The sequence below is a fragment of the Abrus precatorius genome, unplaced genomic scaffold (assembly GCF_003935025.1).
Source record: "Abrus precatorius isolate BTA unplaced genomic scaffold, Abrus_2018 Scaffold5, whole genome shotgun sequence".
NCBI classification, from domain to species: domain Eukaryota; kingdom Viridiplantae; phylum Streptophyta; class Magnoliopsida; order Fabales; family Fabaceae; genus Abrus; species Abrus precatorius.
This window is the reverse complement of record NW_020874395.1, coordinates 11,665,997-11,685,119: the sequence shown is the minus strand read 5'-3', so window position 1 is coordinate 11,685,119 and position 19,123 is coordinate 11,665,997. Positions and strand designations below refer to the sequence as shown.

Genomic DNA, 19,123 nt, shown 5'->3' with positions numbered 1-19,123 from the left:
CAAATAATATAAAAACTAAATTCAAAATTTAAAAATCAATTATTTTACTAGAATAGTTGGTTACATTATTTTCATTTTAACCATTATTTATTAAACTTGAGACTACAATTTAACTTGAAATATTTTTATTGATTACTCTACATGTTCACTGATATTATATTATATATACTAGTTACATTATTTTTATATAAAATATAACAGTCACAATAAATCAATAAAAATGAAAATTAAAGAAAAATCACTATAAAAATTTCAGTTTGAATAAACTTTTAAAGATATTTTTACAAGTGAAAAAGTTAAATAATTATTTGATATTAAAATATTTTTTAAATTTTAAAAAATAAAATAAATAATTTTAAAAACAAATAAACATAAATTATTTTAAATGTATATAAAAAATTTATTTAATTTTTATTCTAATTTTTTTCTGCCGTAAATTCATAATAAAAAATTTATATTATATGCGTCAAAAAGAGTGGCGGGTGACCGGTTAAACAGGTCACTCCCACACTGGGCTGGGACAACTTGTCTCTCCATCTCTCACTCTTCCTTTATATTCTCTGGGATTTCAATATTTTCAGTTCCCTAATTACGCTTCAGAAGAGCGACCCTTCGCCTTTTGCAGCTCGCGGTTTCGATGTGAGTAGTTTGTTCTCCATACGATTCGTTTGGTATCGTACTGTTTTGTAAGCATTATTGGGGTTTTTCAAATTTTCAGCTGCTGATCGATCTTGGAACCTGTGAAATCTGCTTGTTTTTTCCGCTTTAATTTTAAATTTTAAATTCGGGTAAAATGTTTCAATTATTTTTGTTTTATTTTTTAAAAAATTCAATTTTTGTGGTGTTGGGTTTAAGGTTTGCGTTTTTCGTTGTTTGGGGATGCGAATTGGGACTTTATCGTATTTCGGTTACGCCGCAGCATTTGGGGGTTCTGAATTTCTGTGTATGCCTGGAGTGTAATTGAGGTTTCGGTTTTGTTCTTTTGTGTTTGAGTGGGTGAATTGAGAGCTCCGGATTTTGGGGGGTTTTCCCCCTATGCTATTGATTTTTTCCTGGAGACCGCTGTCCTAAGGTTAGTGAGAATTGTGTTTAGCTATTGATTCTGGTTAGACGGTTAAGTGAGGAATTATAACCCTCATCAGAAAATTCGGGGGTTGTTAAACATCTTTATAGTTTGTTATTGGTAAGCATTTTAGTACAATCTTAACTGTTAATTCACTTTTCCCTTTAAAGTGTATTCCTTTCTTTAGAGGAGGCAAATCCATTAAATTTAGGTTTCTGTGCATGAAGTTGTCGGATTGTTATTTTCCTTCTCGGAAATGGGTGGCTATTGTTCAATTTGTGGGTTTGTTTGCAAAAGTGTATACATGCTTCTAAACTAGCGTTTGTCTTGTCATTTGGTTTTTTCAGGTTTAGCTGGACTTTTTCTTGTGCTAATTAATATCTTTACTTTTTGTTTCTTTGTTGTTATTAGATTCATATCAAGTGTCTAGGGGTGAGAAGAAAATAACAATTCTGCGTGCTTTCAGCTGGACAGGAGTTGGTAGATTTTTAAAATTGTGATCAAGGAAGTCTGGAAATTAAGAGAAAGTAGAAATACTGTCAGGGTTTACTACTCAATCTGTCTGTTACAGAGTTTGTAAAGTATTTGAGAATATTTAAAATATTAGTTAGGCTTGGCTCTGGAGAGCTACTTAGACTCCAATCACCAAGGAGGGATGACCCCCATGACACCTCGGGTGGCAGGAGGGTTAACCCAATCTTCATCAAGTTCTGGAATTTTCTTTCAAGGAGATGGGCAGTCGCAGAATTTAGTTAACTCTCATTTAAGCTCGTCTTTGGTTAACTCATCTAGCACAGTTCCTGGAGCTGGTCGTTCAAACCTGGGGCCGGTTTCTGGGGATATGAATAATGCAGTTTTGAACAGTGTGGCAAACTCAGCACCAAGTGTTGGAGCCAGTTCTTTAGTCACAGATGCAAATTCTGCACTTTCTGGTGGCCCCCATTTGCAGAGAAGTGCCAGTGTTAATGCAGACTCATACCTACGATTACCTGCCTCACCCATGTCATTTACCTCTAATAATATTAGTATTTCTGGATCATCAGTGATGGATGGCTCCACTGTAGTACAGCAGAGCTCTCATCATGATCAGAATGTTCAGCAATTGCAGCAGAATCAGCAGCAGCCACAGGGCACTTCAAGTGTTACGTCTTTGCCTGCATCTCAAACTGGCCCATCTCCGCTCCAAATGGGTGCCCAAGTCCCTGGATCTTTCATTCAAGATCCAAATAATATATCTCATCTGCCAAAGAAACCTAGATTGGATATTAAGCAGGATGATATAATGCAACATCAGGTAGTGCAACAGCTTCTTCAAAGACAAGATTCCATGCAATTCCAAGGTCGCAATCCCCAGTTACAGGCTTTGTTTCAGCAGCAGCAGCAGCAGCAGAGAATGAGACAGCAACAGATCTTTCAGTCAATGCCACAATTACAGCGAGCACACTTGCAACAGCAACAGCAGCAGCAGCAGCAGCAACAACAACAACAAATGCAACTGAGGCAGCATTTACAGCAACAAGTGATGCAGCCATCTTCTGTAAAGCGTGCATATGACAGTGGTGTTAGTGGGGTATGTGCTCGTCGATTGATGCAGTATCTCTATCATCAAAGGCAACGACCAAATGTGAGCTCTGTTTATTTGCTGCATGTCCTGCCATTATCATTTGTAGTCCTTTAGATTTGTGTTTATGTATGATTTGTATAATGTGTTAAATCTGTTTAAGATTCACTATATCATCTGTTTAGTTCAGCTTTTTGTTTCAAACTTTGTACTTTTATTTCAGGCACTTAAAAAACTACTGTATCATATCAAAATGCATTGTTTAATGTTTTAGGTACTTTTGAAGTTCTGTATTGGGTACAACTTACAACTGTCTTTGAATTTATCTGTTTGCCTCAGGATAATTGTATTGCCTATTGGAGAAAATTTGTGGCTGAATATTACTCTCCTCGTGCAAAAAAAAGGTGGTGCTTGTCTTTATATAATAACGTTGGGCATCATGCACTTGGTGTTTTCCCTCAAGCAGCAATGGTAAGGTTTTGTGATTGTTATTTATCCTTCTATATCTTGTTTCATAAATAGGATAATACGTTAATATTTGCTAATGATCAGTCTTGCATTCAAAATCTTTATCAATCAGCATTAGCTTATCATGTAATTGTTACAGCACCTAAGAAATTATGAATGACTCTGTACAGGTGCCTACACCATTTTGCCTTTCTAATGTGTTAATGCTTTTGAGTCTTTGACATTTACGCATTTTGACATGGATTTTTCCTGGTTCAGGATGCATGGCAGTGTGACATATGTGGTTCTAAATCTGGACGGGGATTTGGTAAGTATATGAAGATATTGGGGCCTGTGTAGTTTGAGTGAATGCTTTTGATTTTTATTTCCTGTTTTTACAAATAATTACAAAAATTCTACCTTTTTTTCACTTTAACTCCTATTTTCAAAGATTTGTATAAGAAATAAAATGACATAGGATTTTTGTTGTTTTCACTATTTCTTGTATAGATATCTTAAAAGAGCTAACAGAGCGAAAACAAAATGATATTCTTTAATTATATTTTACAACAGGAAATGAAAACAGAAAGTGTTTTTATCAAATCGAACAGGCCTTTATGTTGTTATTCTATAATATGTTATTTTGGAAATTTAGTTTCATTGTAAAATTTCACTTTTTATTTCATTTTGTTTAACTTTCTGGCTGACAAGTACCCCCCAGCACAATCACTTGTAAAATTCGAATTTATATTTTCGTTTTGCTTAACTTTCTGGCTAACAAGTACCCTGTGCAATTAGTGTTGACTGGTGATCACATTTTTACTTGTAACTTCAGTTTAAACCTGAAAGTTAGATAAAACTAACAGAACTAAATGCAATCAATAATAAGCAAATGTAATAACCGTGTGATTGTAAGTGGGCAATAGTGGAAGATGCACAATTTGCATGTTAAACCTACTTGTAAGCTAGATAATTAGCCTTGGGAAATAGTAGAAGATGAACAATTTGCACGTTAATGTATCTGTGAGCTAGATAATTAGCCTGTTATCTCTTGAAAACTTTTGATGATGTGAATCTAGTAATCTAATGATATGTCCATTCTGTATTTGGTTAACAGAGGCTACTTATGAAGTACTACCTAGACTTAATGAAATCAAATTTGGCAGTGGAGTGATTGATGAACTTTTATTTCTGGACATGCCACGTGAAATAAGATCTCCTTCTGGTGCAATGATGTTAGAATACGCAAAAGCAGTTCAAGAGAGTGTATATGAACAGCTTCGTGTTGTTCGCGAAGGTCAACTTCGGATCATATTCACTCAGGACTTAAAGGTTACAAAATTGTTATTATATTTAAATATCTTTAATTTTAATCTTTTGTGTTCAATGACCTCAAATTCATGTTAATTTGCACAGATATTAACTTGGGAGTTCTGTGCAAGGCGCCATGAAGAACTTCTTCCTCGAAGGTTGGTTGCACCACAGGTATGATTCTGCTCTCTTCACAATGCTTCATTCCTCTTTTGCAGCCACTATTTTGAATGGATGATGGTGCAATTTTGGTAGAATATTTCTGTAAAGTAGATTTCCATTTATAGCCAGGTTTTAGTTGATGGTTGGGACTATTTGGCAGTGGTCTTCTTCGGTCTACTTTGCATGTTCAGAATATTTCTGCAAAAAATATTCTGAATCTGTACATGATTGTATTTATTGTGTCTATTTTCATTTACTAAATTTATAATTATCTCCTAGCATGATTGTATGCACTGTTGGATACTGCTGATTGCTGAACAGTGACAGTAGTAATGCGGACATTTGGGTATGGACATTGATAAGCATTAGGGAAACTTCCTTTCTTATTTTATAAAACGGAGATCAAGGTAATTAATTTGAAATGTACCATGAGGCCCTAGAGGGTTTTAATTTATTATGTGAATGATGTCCTCAAGCATAATGCTTATATTGCATTAAAATAGTAAAATGTTCTAGACTGAAAATAGTACATCATGATAATAAATTATAACAAGATCTATAGATTGAAATTTGCAAACAGGATGAATGTAGAAGCCCTAAAAGTTAAAATTTGAAAGAGTGATAAGCTGTTGTTGGTTCATAACTCGAGAGAGAAATAGAAATCTTCCCTAAATCACATCCATTGTATCAATAGTCAGGTTCAGTTCCATTGCAGTCACCACTTTCTTCATATGCTAAGGCATTTGATATATACATATATATACCATTTTTCCCTGAGAGCATAATAAATAGAACATTAGATGGGTAGGCTTTTGAGCTGGGGGGTTAACAATTGTCAGCCATTTATAACAATTTCAGAAAGTTCACTAAGGCTTCAAAGGGCACCTCACCTGAACCAGAGAACTACAAGGTGCCATAGAGGATGCCCCCTAAACGGAGGAGTCTAACTGGAAACACCATGTGGCACTGAGTCCTTCTGTTATCTTGCCTCCTCACAGCACCTCTAACTACACTGATAGAGATAGTGCAATTCTGTATTCTGTAATTATATTTACTTAATTGGTATGATAGTATGGAGGTATTGTGTTGAATAGCATTCATACAATTCACACTTTTGCAGGTCAATCAATTAGTTCAAGTAGCTCAAAAATGTCAGAGTACAATTGCTGAAAGTGGATCAGATGGGGTTTCTCAGCAAGACTTACAAACAAACAGCAACATGTAAGTTAATGCATTGTTCTTTGTCAATGATTGACATATTAGTAAATCTACCTTGGATAATATATTTCTCCTCACTTCATCCTTTATGTGAAGATGTAACAATTGAATGGTGCATTCTGTTTTTTGTTTTGATAGATGGAGAAACAAAACTTGAAAGGATAATATAATGCAAACTAAGTTGTTTCTCCATATTTATTGGATGCTCTGTGTATGGTGTTCTTTTATTCCTTGGGCAGGGGTTTGTTGCAAAAGCTGTGTGATAAGGGCCTAGTTTAGGTGAAGAAAAAAATCAGTATAAAAAATGAATAAAACTTCTCTCAGAAGTTAAAAACAACTTATCTTTTTAAATTATAGAGAAGTTAAATGAGAGGGTTTCTCAAAACTTCTAAAAAAAAAAAGAGAAGTATTAAGTTATTTCTGAATTATGGGTGAAGTTTTATTCATTTTTTATATTGATTTCTTTCCTCCTATAAGGATTTCTCTAAAAATTTATCCAAATTGAGCCAAGATGTTCTTTTTGGCTTTTGCATGCTTCATTATACTTTTTAGTGAAAAGACTACTTCAGTCAAGAGTTCTTGAGCATTTTTATCAATAACTTTCCTAAACAATACCCCAATCCAAACACACCCAAGGAGAAGCGGAACCATTGGAAAAAGAAATAGAAAAAGTGATCATATTGAAAGTCAAATTACCAACAATTGGAAACAGAAGTATCTTGGTTGGAGCATAAGATTTTTCCTTGTGAACATATAACATATATAAATTGAGATTTCCGCCCCCTCCTCTTTTTGTCACATTATTTATTTATTTATTTGTTTGCTGGAGCAAGGATTGTACAAGTTGACATTAAAAATATGTCTAGGTTCAGGCTTAAGATGCTGTTTCCTTTGCATCAGGGTATTGACAGCAGGGCGTCAGCTTGCAAAGACATTGGAGTTGCAATCCTTAAATGACTTGGGCTTTTCTAAAAGATATGTGAGATGTCTGCAGGTATGCTGTTAAATTCTAGTTCAGAGTTTTTCTGTTGATTGTTGACACAAGTATAAAGAAAGTTATTATATATCTATATATATGTATATATTCAAGCCTTCTTATCATTGCCTACTACAATGTTTGACAGATTTCAGAGGTTGTCAACAGCATGAAAGACTTGATCGATATCTGTGCAGAGCACAAAATTGGAGCAATTGGTAATTTGTGTGTGGTTTTTGTGACTACACTACCGTGTTTAGCTATATTTGTGGCATGATTTTCTTTTATTGGGCTCCTAATATTTAGTTGTTTGAAGCTGTTTAAATTTCAGTGTGAAAGTCTATTTTCAAATTGTCACATGGCCTTTGTTTACCTGTACATTGATCTAAGATTCACCTGCAGAGAGCTTGAAAAATTATCCTCGACTTGCAACAGCGTCGAAGTTCCAGATGCAGAAGATGCAGGAAATGGAACAGCTGGCAAATGTTCAAGGGCTGCCCACTGATCGAAACACACTTAACAAGCTAATGACACTGAATCCTGGATTGAACAACCATATAAACAACAATCATAATATGGTCAATCGTGGTGCTTTGAGTGGGTCAGCTCAAGCTGCTTTGGCACTGACCAACTACCAGAATCTTCTCATGAGGCAAAACTCAATGAATTCAAGCCCTGGCTCACTTCAGCGAGAAGGTTCCTCTTTCAATAATTCGAACCAGAGTCCCTCTTCAGCTTTGCAAGGTGCTGGTCCTGCTTTAATTCCCGGCTCAATGCAGAATTCACCAGTTAGTGGTTTCCAAAGTCCCCATCTACCACCACAGCAACAGCATCAGCAGCAGCAGCAGCACCTTCAACAGCGGTCATTAAGTGCAAATAGCGTAATGCAACAAAATCATTCACAGGGGTCCCAAGGAAATCAAGCACTACATCAGCAGATGATCCAGCAACTGCTGCATGATATGTCAAATAACAATGGGGGAATGCAACCACAGTCTCTTGGTGGACCCAATGTCAACGGAAATATAGCAAAGAATGGGATGAGTTTTGGGGGCCACACTCCACCCATGACTGGAGGTTCTGCCAATGTTCCAGTAAATAATGGCCCTGTTTCAAGGAATAATAGCTTCAAAACGGCTTCAAACAGTGATTCTTCTGCAGCTGGTGGCAACAATGGATTCAACCAGAGAACATCTGATTTGCCTCAAAATCTACATTTGCAAGATTTGGTTCAGGACATTGCCCATGAATTCACGGATAACCCCATCTTTAACAGCGATCTAGATGATAACATGGGCTTTGGCTGGAAGGCATGACTAACACAACTTGGCCATGTAATTGGCATATCTTGTTCAAGTGTTTATCATATTATTATCTTTGTACAGAATACTTTAAATAGGTGCTGCCTATTTTTTTCTTGGTTTTCCGTCATTTTCTTAATGGAATTTATTGTGACTCGTAAAGTAGGTGTTTAGAGATTTTATTTGAGGGTTTTTGTCCTGCAAGTGTAATCTATTGGACAATTTAAAGAACAGTTAGTTTCTTATACTACACTAAAATGCCCCCATTCCTTTGTTTTTGTGTGCCAAATAAGTTTAATTGATACCATTGAAAACAATGCTACCTGGCTATTTGATTATTATGCCCTGCCAAAAGTACCCAATATGTAGCCTAAAAGGAGATCCGGATTTGGGTTAGTTGAAAGATGGTGCGGTAATAATTCAGAAATTGGATTAAGATTTCGGATTTTTTTATCCATTTATCTAAAAGATTTTCCATTCTTAAAATAGGAACTTCCGATCTTCATTAGACTTTTTTATTTAAATAATGTAAATTAAAGAAAAAAATTAATTTAACACAATATTTACACTATTTCTCAGTTTAGAATAAATTTAGTCACTTATCATAAGTTTTGCTAATACTAGGCAAAAATATTTAGTTTTTTATTTTTTAAAATATATTTTACTAGAAAATCTGTAAAATTAATAAGATTACATTGTGTAAAATAAGGTAGTTTTGTCCTTGCCTGTTGGGTTTAAACAAGATTCACACTATACCTTTAGCAAAAGTTATTTATTAGCTAACATATGTCGGACTCTTTTTCTTTCCTTCTTTTCTTCCTTTTTTTTTTTTCTTTCTTTTTTCACCCGCGTTTCTCTCCATTTTTTTTTTCTCTAAAGATTGTTAATGGTGTGAGGATTTTGTAGCTAAATTTTTTCAATTTTTAAGCTTTTAATATGGTATTAATTATTTTATATGCTTTTATATATTATTTCATATTTTATTTATCATTTTAAAATTCAAAAAATAAAAAAATTATAATTTGTGTAAATTAATGCAGGTAATTATGTGGTGGGTGAGTGGTAGAACAATTGCAGCAAAGGCTAGTAATTTTTTTTTTAATTTTAATATTTTTACATTAGTTTGTGTTTATATTTAGGCAAAATATTAATATGTTTAAATAAAAACTAGGTTGTAATATAATTGACTAAAATGTAATTTTGTAATTATTTGTTAGACAAAAAATAATTTAATGATATTTTTTAATTATATTTTTGCATAATATCATTAATATGATGTTGTATATTACATGTTATACTTTTTGTAAAATTGGAGAATAATAAAAATCTAGTTAACTAAAAAAATTAATAATCAATTATATTTAATTTAATTGTAATAAATATTTTTTACAAACATTTATTATTTATTTAAGTATGATATGTAAATTGTAAATTTTTTAATTTAGTAATAATGTTAAAATTAATTATATTTAATTACGATATAACAATAATTTTTATGTAGTGCAGGTATATATAATTTTTAAAATAATTTAGTTAAAAGCCATGTAATTATGTATATACTATTGAAACATTATTAAAATATATTAAAGATTTTTCTTACCAAGAATGCATGAACAAATTAAATTTAAATTTAATTTTTAATGATCTTGAGAAACTCTAAAATTAACACATGTATGCAAATCCTAATTTGAATTCTTCAACAATGAATCCCTTGCTCTTTATAGACAATTAAAACTATGGTTTAAGCATTTCATATAGAAATATGTTAGTTTAGACCCAATCACAAAATAACTTTGATAAATCTTTATTGTGTAATGTTTTAAATTATTTTTCACATCTTCTTTAGCATCAAATAACACGCCAACAAATAAAAGATATATTTCAACTTATAAATTGACTTCTTTAAAAAAAATTTTAGTCATTTCTTGATTAGTATATTCTCAATTAAAGTACTTATAGTACGTAGTTACATTCTAATAATAATGTTAAGATGAATACTGTCATATAAAAATAGAATAAAATATAATTATATATTCTAAAATATTGAAGTCACATACATAAATTCTTATTATTTGTTATTGAATATATAATAAAAAAATATTATTCTTTTTTCTTATTTTTTTCTTACGGTGTTTTTAGTTTTTCTGTTTATTTGGTCATTGTTATTAGATTTTCGTGCTTTCTCAAGTGTAGTAACAGAGTTTTTACAAATAAAAATAAAAATTGTTTTAACCCATCGCAAACAAACATATTCTAAAACTTCCTTAACATAAAAAAGAGTGCCCCGAGTAATTCTTCCTAATCGTGCCAAAAAAATTGAAAAATCTTAAGTAACAAACATAAGAAGTAAAAATAATAATAATAATTAACAAAGACCTAGACCTATTTTTGCTCTCACAAAAGTGATTAATTAAAAAGTAAAATCACAGTGTAAAGTATTTTTTTTTTTTTTTGGCTAAAATTGTTTCACCATTCTTTCCTATACTCCGTAGGGCAAATCACTACCCCATCAATGCAAAGACCACCTTTCGTGTGTGTGCAATCAATCTGGGCCAAAGAAAACTTGATGTTTGTGGGCCCATTGGGCCTCTCTATGGCAAAGTCCCCAACATGGTAGTGGGCCCATTCCGCGGGCCCACGCAAATAACACTGGGAGAGTGAACGCTGACCATCAGATGTAGAAAGTTGAAATCTGACGGGCTTGATGTCCCAGCCATGCACTTGTTCAATATTGCACACACGACGGCCCAATCTCTTGCAGGTCTTGCCCAATTGAAGCCTGAAAAATACACTATAGTTCCCTTTTGGAAAATCAAACTCTAACTCTCCTATTACTTCAACCCACCACATTTGTTGAAGATATGCAACACTCTTGAACCTGCATGGTACAAAACAATGTATTGGTTCAATCATCACTTTTCTTTGTTTTTTTACTTTAAGGATTTTAAATCCAAATATTTTCTATGAGTAAATTATTCCTTTAAAATTGAGGTTTGGGTTTCTTGTTTTACTTAAGATTAAGACCATGATAGTGTCATATTATGAGGGGAAAGATAAAAAGCTTAATCAATTTCTCACATAAATTTTGGGTTTTTTTAATAACACAAAAATTCCATGTTAAAATAAAAAGCAAATGATTGTAATCTTCACAATTGATTTTTTTAAAATAGGACAATTTCTCATATAGAATCTATTATTATTATTTTTCTTATTCACAATTTGTAGGAAAAATCAAAATAAACTAAATAGGGAGTGGAGTTGGAATCCTTATTTAAAAGTGAAAGACATAATCTTTTTGCTTTCGGCTCATTAGACTCAACATTTCTACAAATATAATTTCAAAATGAGTATAGGGGTTAAGACACAAAAAGAGAAGTCTCTTGGTTTTATTAATAAGATAATTCGTATCTTGAAAACGAATTATGATTGCATGTGTCCAAATATGAATGTTGTAAGAATTTAACATAACACACTAAAAGCATTTGATAATGTTCTATTAATTAAAAAAAAAAGATTCTTAGTAAATGTTTTCTTATTATAATTAATTTATGACAGAGGACATTTTATTAGTAAAAGAGAAACAACAGAGCAATGATGTTTTCGTTTTATTTGATTATATGAAATTCAACTACCAGTACACAATGTCAATTACATAAGATTAATTTTCCTCCCACAACAAAAAAGAAGAAGCTTTTGCTTGAGTACAAGTTCTTTTCAACTATTGCATAACATTTTATAAATGCAACTTGCTTGCACTCTTGTTCTTTGTTTTTTAATTATCGATAAGATAGCTGACTAGGAAAAGCTAGTTGTCAAATTTGTTTAATTTTAATAATTAATATATTTCTTTTCCTCTAATAAAAGTCATTCTCAACTTATTTTTATAATATTCTAAGTGCAAATTGCTTGCACTTTTTTCCCTTGTTCTTTAATTACCTTTAAGATGTGAATGATGACTGGGACGAATTGCTTTCCTGAATATGGTAAAGCAAATTGTCAACAGACTTTTCCAGAAAAATATAACAAATCAAACCATTTGTTTGGGATTTTCTGTCTCAAGGGTCATAAACATTTTGGTAGTGTAGCTGCTATGGTGATTCATGAACAGTGTCAACATTTCCATCAATCAAATAGTTTGAATTCTTACAAGATTAAGAAAGGGGAACAATTATAATAAAGTCAATTTTGGGCTTATAAATATATCGAATAACCCCTTCTTTGTCCCTAAATCATGGTAAGTCCACTCTTACTAAAATATAAACTTTTGCTCGTATTGATAAATTTGAAAATGAGAAAATTTCTAATATACACAAAGTGCTATGATGAACTTATACTAAAATATGTTCAAGACGAATTGTTTACTTCAAGAAATGACATGTATATCTGAAAGGGAGGATTCATGCATTTGTTTGATAAAAATTAAAATAGTTACAGATCTGCCATCTGAAATTGAATTGCGTGTGTTGAAGTTTGAGTTTCACGATCTTAATTTCTTGTAGTGCGTTTATATATACAATATTTATATAAAATGAAGACTTTTTAAGGGTCACAATTTCTGTCGACAAAATTCATAAATAAAAATTTGCAGCTCCACCATAGTTTGTATATATTATTAATTGTATTTGGCAATAAATTTTAAAATATCCACACTTTTCTCACCTGGATTCCTCAGTTGGAATGTAATTCCAATATCTTCTATCATCTATTCCTGTAATCTTGAAGGACTTTGATGAAACGAACAAACAAACTTGCCCACTGCATCTATCCAGCAAAACATTCTATTTAAAAATAAAAAACAAACTAGTCAATGCAATGAATTAGAGAAAGAAAAGAAAGGGAAAAATAGAAACAGAAAAAGCACCCCACCAACCACACCCATTTTTTTTTACACCCAAATTAATTATTACTTAAACATAGTGATGCTAAAGAACCGATCCACAACTATAATTAAAAAGACTAATTTTGAGTAACTTACTTTGGTACCACCATCAAAGAAATTGGGTTGACATAGTTCGGCATAGATCTCTTTCTTGGTCATGGAACCAAGATTTTGTTCACCAAGTACTTTTTTTACAAGAAATTTGTAATTTGTGGGCAACTTCGATTCCCATACAAAGTCAGAAGAGGAAGCTCTGTGAAAAGTTTTGTTAACTCTAGCCAATGTGCAAATCACTTGTGGATCAAAACTCATCAACATAGAAGAGATGCAATTCTCAGGGATATCCTCAAGGCCAGTCTTTGATGATTGATTAAGAGAGTTTTCATCATCATTTTGAGCTATAGTTGTGGAAATAGCAGCCCCCATATATGAAAATTGAGAAGAAAGTGGAGTTATATGTATTGGGTTGAAGAGATTAGAGGGTATGCTGAAAAGGGTTCAATGGTAAAGGAGGAGGTGATGGAGGAGAAGAGAGAATGAAGCAAAAACTGATCGAGGTGTTTCCATTATTGTCTTTGTGTGTTTGGATTAAGTTTGTGTTGTGGCACATGCTTCATTGAGTTTTGGCTTTTAAGAGACACTTGTTTGTGGGAAAAGGCATAAAGTGAAGTTTCTTTTGGTCCTTTCTTCTATATTTGGAACCTCAAAAAGAATTTGTAATTATAGTGGACGTGTACATGAGTGTGCACCAATTTAAATATATCTGTTCTTTAATTATGTGTGGAGATTGTGGTCTATTAAGAAAGCTCCTACTACTTAATGCATTTTTTATTGGTTTTCTTATATCTGTATTCAGGGATAATCTATCTTCATCTATTTGAGTCAAAAGAAAAAATAATTCTTTCACTATTTTAACAATTTATTTTGATTAGTTTTTCAAAATAAATATACAATTGTAATGACTTTATAATAAAATATATAAAAAAATGTTTTAATAATTACAACTAAATAAAAGTAAAATTTTCAATCTGAAATAAAGGTAAATTTCCTTTATATAAAGTTTTTTAAAATGAATTAAGTTTTATTGACTCTTAAAGTTATTTTTTAAAATTTAAACTAATGAGTTTTAACCGACTTTAATCTTTTAGCATTCCTCTTCTAAATAAAACTATTTAAAACTCATTTTTCTCCTAATTTTCCGAACAAAACATTCTAAGAACAAAAATTGTTTCCTATATCCTAGACTTGTGGTCCGTGTATAATCTTATCCACTTTCAAGACATAGGAAACTTATAGTGTCCTTAGTGCGTAACATATCTATCAAGCACATAAAACAAAGACATTCATGTACAATGTACATACATACGTATATACAGAAAGAGATGCAAAGGTTCTTTTATGTTGTTATCATATTTGATTGTTTGAAGGCAAAAGCATAAGCATAATCTATTTGGTATCTTGAAAGATAAGAACCACTGGTCCCATCTGTCCAGCTCATTAAATAAATAAAACTCATTATATATATATATATATATATATATATATATATATATATATATATATATGTAATTTCACTTATTCATGCCTAATTTAACATTCTTTACTGCTTACCAAAGTGAGCTCTTAAAATAAGAAGTTTTCTTATTTGAGTTTTATGAATAGTATATATTAAATAAGGGATAAAAGGAGTTTAATTTATTAATAACTAAAACTAATTCTTTATTTGTTTAATTATAAAAAGTATTGAACAGTGCTATTAATTTTTTTTTTTCCGATGAAACGTGATAGAATGACATGATTTCATTTCTTAATTATTATTATTATTATTAATCAACCAATAAAAGTTCATTAACATGAATTCGAATGGATTCAGACTTATTAATAGAATTTTTTTTAATTATATGATCAATATTGATTAATTATTTTTTTATTTTTATTGGGTAAGAAAAATTTTAATTACAGAACCTTACAATGAGTAAGACACTACAATACAATTATAAAACTTTAAAAGACAATAAATATATGAGTCCATCTTTTTATAAACACTTAATTTACTCATATCTCATTTTATGTGAGATTGATTCATAATTGACTCTAATAATTTTATCATCTTTATTCATTCAATAAATTTTTTATAAATATAAAATATTGAAGTCAGATGCTTAAATTTATATTCAATATAGTTGAAGTTGATTGGTGATTAATTGTTTTACATGTTTCTTCTCACTCTTTCAAAATTTTCTTCTAAAATGAGTTTTTTAAATTTATAATCAATTTTTTAACACATAATATATTTTATTAAAAATTATATTTATTACATTAAAATTATAAAAATATATTTTTAAATATAAAATTAAAATCTAAAGATTGAAATGAGCATTTTTTATTATTTTTTAATGTAGCTAATTGATCTATCATTACTCTAAAATATTTATCGATACTTGTATATAAAATATATTATTTATTTGTTATTAGATTAATCATAATAATATAATAATTAAATAAAAAATAATCAATAAAATGACCATGAATATATAAAAACAAGAAGGAACGCTGGCATGCATTTGAAGTCCACCAGTTTTGTGAATCTAGGGTGTTGGTGGAGCAATGTGGAACGAGTTAAATGCATCGCTGGCAGTGACTCAGCTCAAGTGCTGAATCGGCAACGGATTGTACCAACGACGACGATGCGTTTCCAACCAAACCACAAAGCAAAGTTTTGATCGATTAAGTCAAAAACCAAATTATTGCATATTTGTTTTCATTTCCTTTTCCAGAAGATATTCAATTTCCTCGTCGGAAAACCAAAGTAATGCTTATCACATTCATTCAATATTATACGTATTTTTAATGTTATATGATGAATAATCTCATGCAATAAAACATAAAAATAACAATTTTTTATTAAGGAAATAATAATACTGTTAAAATATTTATAAATTAAGATTATTCTTTTTACAATCCATGACCGACCTATTTGAGCATCAATTTTCAAATTCAGTCTCCAATACGGGTAGAGAATTTGTGACTCCACCCCTTAAAAAGAATATAATAATAAGTTAGCTTAAACATTTTTTAAATTTTGTATTTTTATCAAATTTTAATTAAAATTGACATATAATAATTTGTAATTAATGATAATAAATTTATAAAAAAAATGAGAGAGAGAAACAGAGAGAGTAAACTCGACCATGAAAGAGAGAGATAGAGACCTCCACATTGGTATACATATTCCCTACGGCCAATATGCAGCATAGTATTCTATACCCATCATCATTGTCCACTAGTTTTTATCACTGCAGCTTCCAATTAATTGATTTATTTTTTTTTTCTATTTCTTTCAAATAAATTTTAAATAAAAAAATTATCTTTAATTTTCAAAATAATTCCAATGAAATGCATACTAATTCCATTAATTAGTTAATACTATAAATTGGGTTGATAATCTAACTGTTTTCTTTTTTTCTCTATTTCGCGGGCCACTTGAGCTGCTAAGCACAAACCATTATTCGAGTTATACATTGAGATAGAATCAATAAGCAGCAAGTTAATTATATAAAATTATGCTTTGACAACATTTTATAAAAGATTGCTTTTTCTTCAATTAATTGCTGAATTAGGAGATATCACAACAATTATATGTATAACTCTAGATAATTTTAAAATGCATCTAAATTTAAAAATATATGTAATATAATAATAAATATTTTTTTTATTTTAAATATATATTATATGTTAAAATAAAAGAATATGATAAAGTATTAATTAATTAGTTTTATAGTTACAAAATAATTGATCCACTTTTTATAAGAATTTTAAATCTAACAGTTTGATTAATAAAATATACTTTTTTATAAAATATTTTTAAAAATTTAATATTTAGAATGAATTAATCTTATCTAACAAAAACCATGTAACTTTATAATTTATTAATATAATTCCATATTTAAGATTCAATTTTTTCTAATCCCTCATGCTATTTTTTAATTCATCTATGAAGTTATTATAGATAGTTGCTTTTAAAGTATTAAATGGTCTACTAATAGAGGTTAGTCTAAATGACAAGCGGCTTGATATCATTTAAGTAAGTTTTTAAGTTTAAATTTGTATGTATGCAAAAAATCTTCAGAGGTAGACTCATCTATAGCATGCAGGTGTGGATTTGAATGATTCGGGTGAGAATATATAATATACAATAATGTTAGTAGAGATCTTTAATTTAAATAAATTAAAACTTATTTCTTAAGATAATCAAAACCCCTAAATTATTAGAACACATAAAAAACAATTATTATCGACCAACTTATGATGATTTCACTTCGGTAAAATTAAACACTGAACCAATATAAAGTCAATTTTTATATATGTTATTATTTTGCTGAAATATAAACTGATTAAGTTTGAAATGCCTATACTTTTACTTTTTCTAATTCATTGGACCAACATTTTTACATCCTGCTACCTGAAGCAAATTCAAGATCATGCAAACACAATTGAGTTTTTATATGACTTTTAATAAATAGAAAATAAATCTAATAACATAAAATAATTATGTATGCTCATATCTCTAAGATAAAGTAAGATTGAGCAAGATCAGTTTATACTGGAAAATCAATGATCTAATTTAAAATCAATTGTGATTGAATTAGCATAAAAATATACGGTCCTGAAATAAGTTATTTCTTTTCCAAAAAAAAAAAAAAGTATAAGTTGGTTTTCTAAAAATTAAAACTACATAATAACTTTCGGCAAAAAGAATTTTACTAAATAACATTGAATAGTGATTTTTTAAAAGTTTTTTTTGAAAAATAATTGCCTAAAACAATTCAATCCAAAGAGACACTAAAATCATTAAAAAGATATTGACACATATTCTTAAAATATTAGAAGTAATTATATACACTTCAATCTCTTTACTTTAAAAATTGCAGAAAAAAAATAATTCAATGTCACATTTAGTTTTTAGAAAAATAAATGGACAAAAAATACATTAACAAATTTATATTGAAGGCTATTTTCAGCAATAACTAATAAGGAAGCACGAGTGATGAATAATAGATGATTTGAGATGAGTTAATGGGTGTGAGAAACTATGAAGGGTAAGAGGTTGAGAGAAAATGTGAATGACATATTGTTGTAGAAGTGTGATGTTGACAAGAAATATAGTGTGCAATATACTTATCACTATATTTATCATTTCTTTACTGCAGGTAACAATTTGGACCTAGGTCTAGTGCAAGCAAGCCTTACGTAAGATTTAGAAGGTTAATGCGCCAAGGTAGGTAGTAGTATTCATTTGACGTCTATTACTTAATGCAGTTCTAATATGGAAGAACTTGACCAAACGTCGATTGATAATTCCCTCAAAATCTTGTGAGCTATGTGATACTGAAGATGAAGGACATATTACATCTTTTTTTTGCATTGCGGTGTTTTCATAAAATTGTAGTACATGATGTTTAAATGATTTGATATCAGTTTATACTTATCTAAAAATTTGTATGAGATGTTACTAAGCATGTGTGGAATCCAATGTAAAAAAAATAAATTAAAAAATAAAGGTGAGTTGTAATAGTATGATTTGTGATAGTAATCATAGTATGAACAATTTGGTTCAAGCAAAATAATATTTTTTTTATTCTTAATAAAATATTAATGTTTAGCGAAAAAATATGTTAAATTGGTTAATAATAATTGGACTCAACATTATTTCACATATTCTAGTATTTGTCATGTTATTCCTTAAATAATCTTGTAATCACTACAGGTATTTCAAATTTTAATTTTATTCTTTAAAAATATTTTTATTTGGTTGTACAAATTACAGCTCGCACATCTAGCCACATTATTTATAAAATAAAATAAGAATTTTATTTTTTTTCTATCATAATACATTTAAATAATATTTTTTATTTTACTTCATTTTATTTTAATTCATTTCATTCCACTGTATTTTTTTTTTCGTCAATTCAAGCATAGCTTTGATCCTTTATTTTCTTCTCAATGTTATTAAGAATAAATACAGAAGTTAATAATGTGATCATAATTACTATTGTAATAGAAAATTTGAAAGATAATTTATCGTTTCCTTAGTTTTTCTTTTAGAACTTAATTTCAAATACAGCCTAGAAATTTCTTCTCGTTCTTGGCACTTTCCCCATAGAAGAATATCTTAGGATCAAGTTGTTGAAGATATATTGAATCT

At 29.9% G+C, this 19,123-nt stretch overlaps 2 protein-coding genes across 6 annotated transcripts; one reads left to right on the top strand and one right to left on the bottom strand.

Annotated features, from left to right (window-relative positions):
* Positions 1–496: 496 nt before the first annotated feature.
* On the top strand, positions 497–8,357 carry LOC113866950 (probable transcriptional regulator SLK2). Of its 5 annotated transcripts, none has more exons than XM_027501773.1 (11): positions 571–639; positions 719–1,072; positions 1,475–2,687; positions 2,964–3,095; positions 3,351–3,399; positions 4,189–4,403; positions 4,488–4,556; positions 5,665–5,765; positions 6,663–6,756; positions 6,887–6,956; positions 7,141–8,342. In XM_027501773.1, exons 3-11 carry the CDS (start codon positions 1,719–1,721, stop codon positions 8,052–8,054), a joined length of 2,613 nt encoding a protein of 870 aa, XP_027357574.1. In that variant the 5' UTR covers positions 571–639; positions 719–1,072; positions 1,475–1,718; the 3' UTR covers positions 8,055–8,342. The 5 variants fall into 5 exon arrangements, with proteins under 5 accessions (XP_027357571.1, XP_027357574.1, XP_027357572.1 ...); XM_027501775.1 differs by lacking the exon at positions 719–1,072 and having other exon boundaries at positions 576–639; positions 1,475–2,357; positions 2,439–2,687; positions 7,141–8,311; XM_027501770.1 differs by lacking the exon at positions 719–1,072 and having other exon boundaries at positions 497–639; positions 7,141–8,357.
* A 1,980-nt stretch (positions 8,358–10,337) lies between these two features.
* LOC113867919 (F-box protein PP2-A13-like) lies at positions 10,338–13,584 on the bottom strand. Its single transcript, XM_027503429.1, has 3 exons — positions 13,015–13,584; positions 12,699–12,817; positions 10,338–10,917 (listed from the first exon to the last, which is right to left on the bottom strand). Exons 1-3 carry the CDS (start codon positions 13,342–13,344, stop codon positions 10,506–10,508), a joined length of 861 nt encoding a protein of 286 aa, XP_027359230.1. The 5' UTR covers positions 13,345–13,584; the 3' UTR covers positions 10,338–10,505.
* Between the last annotated feature and the right edge of the window lie 5,539 nt (positions 13,585–19,123).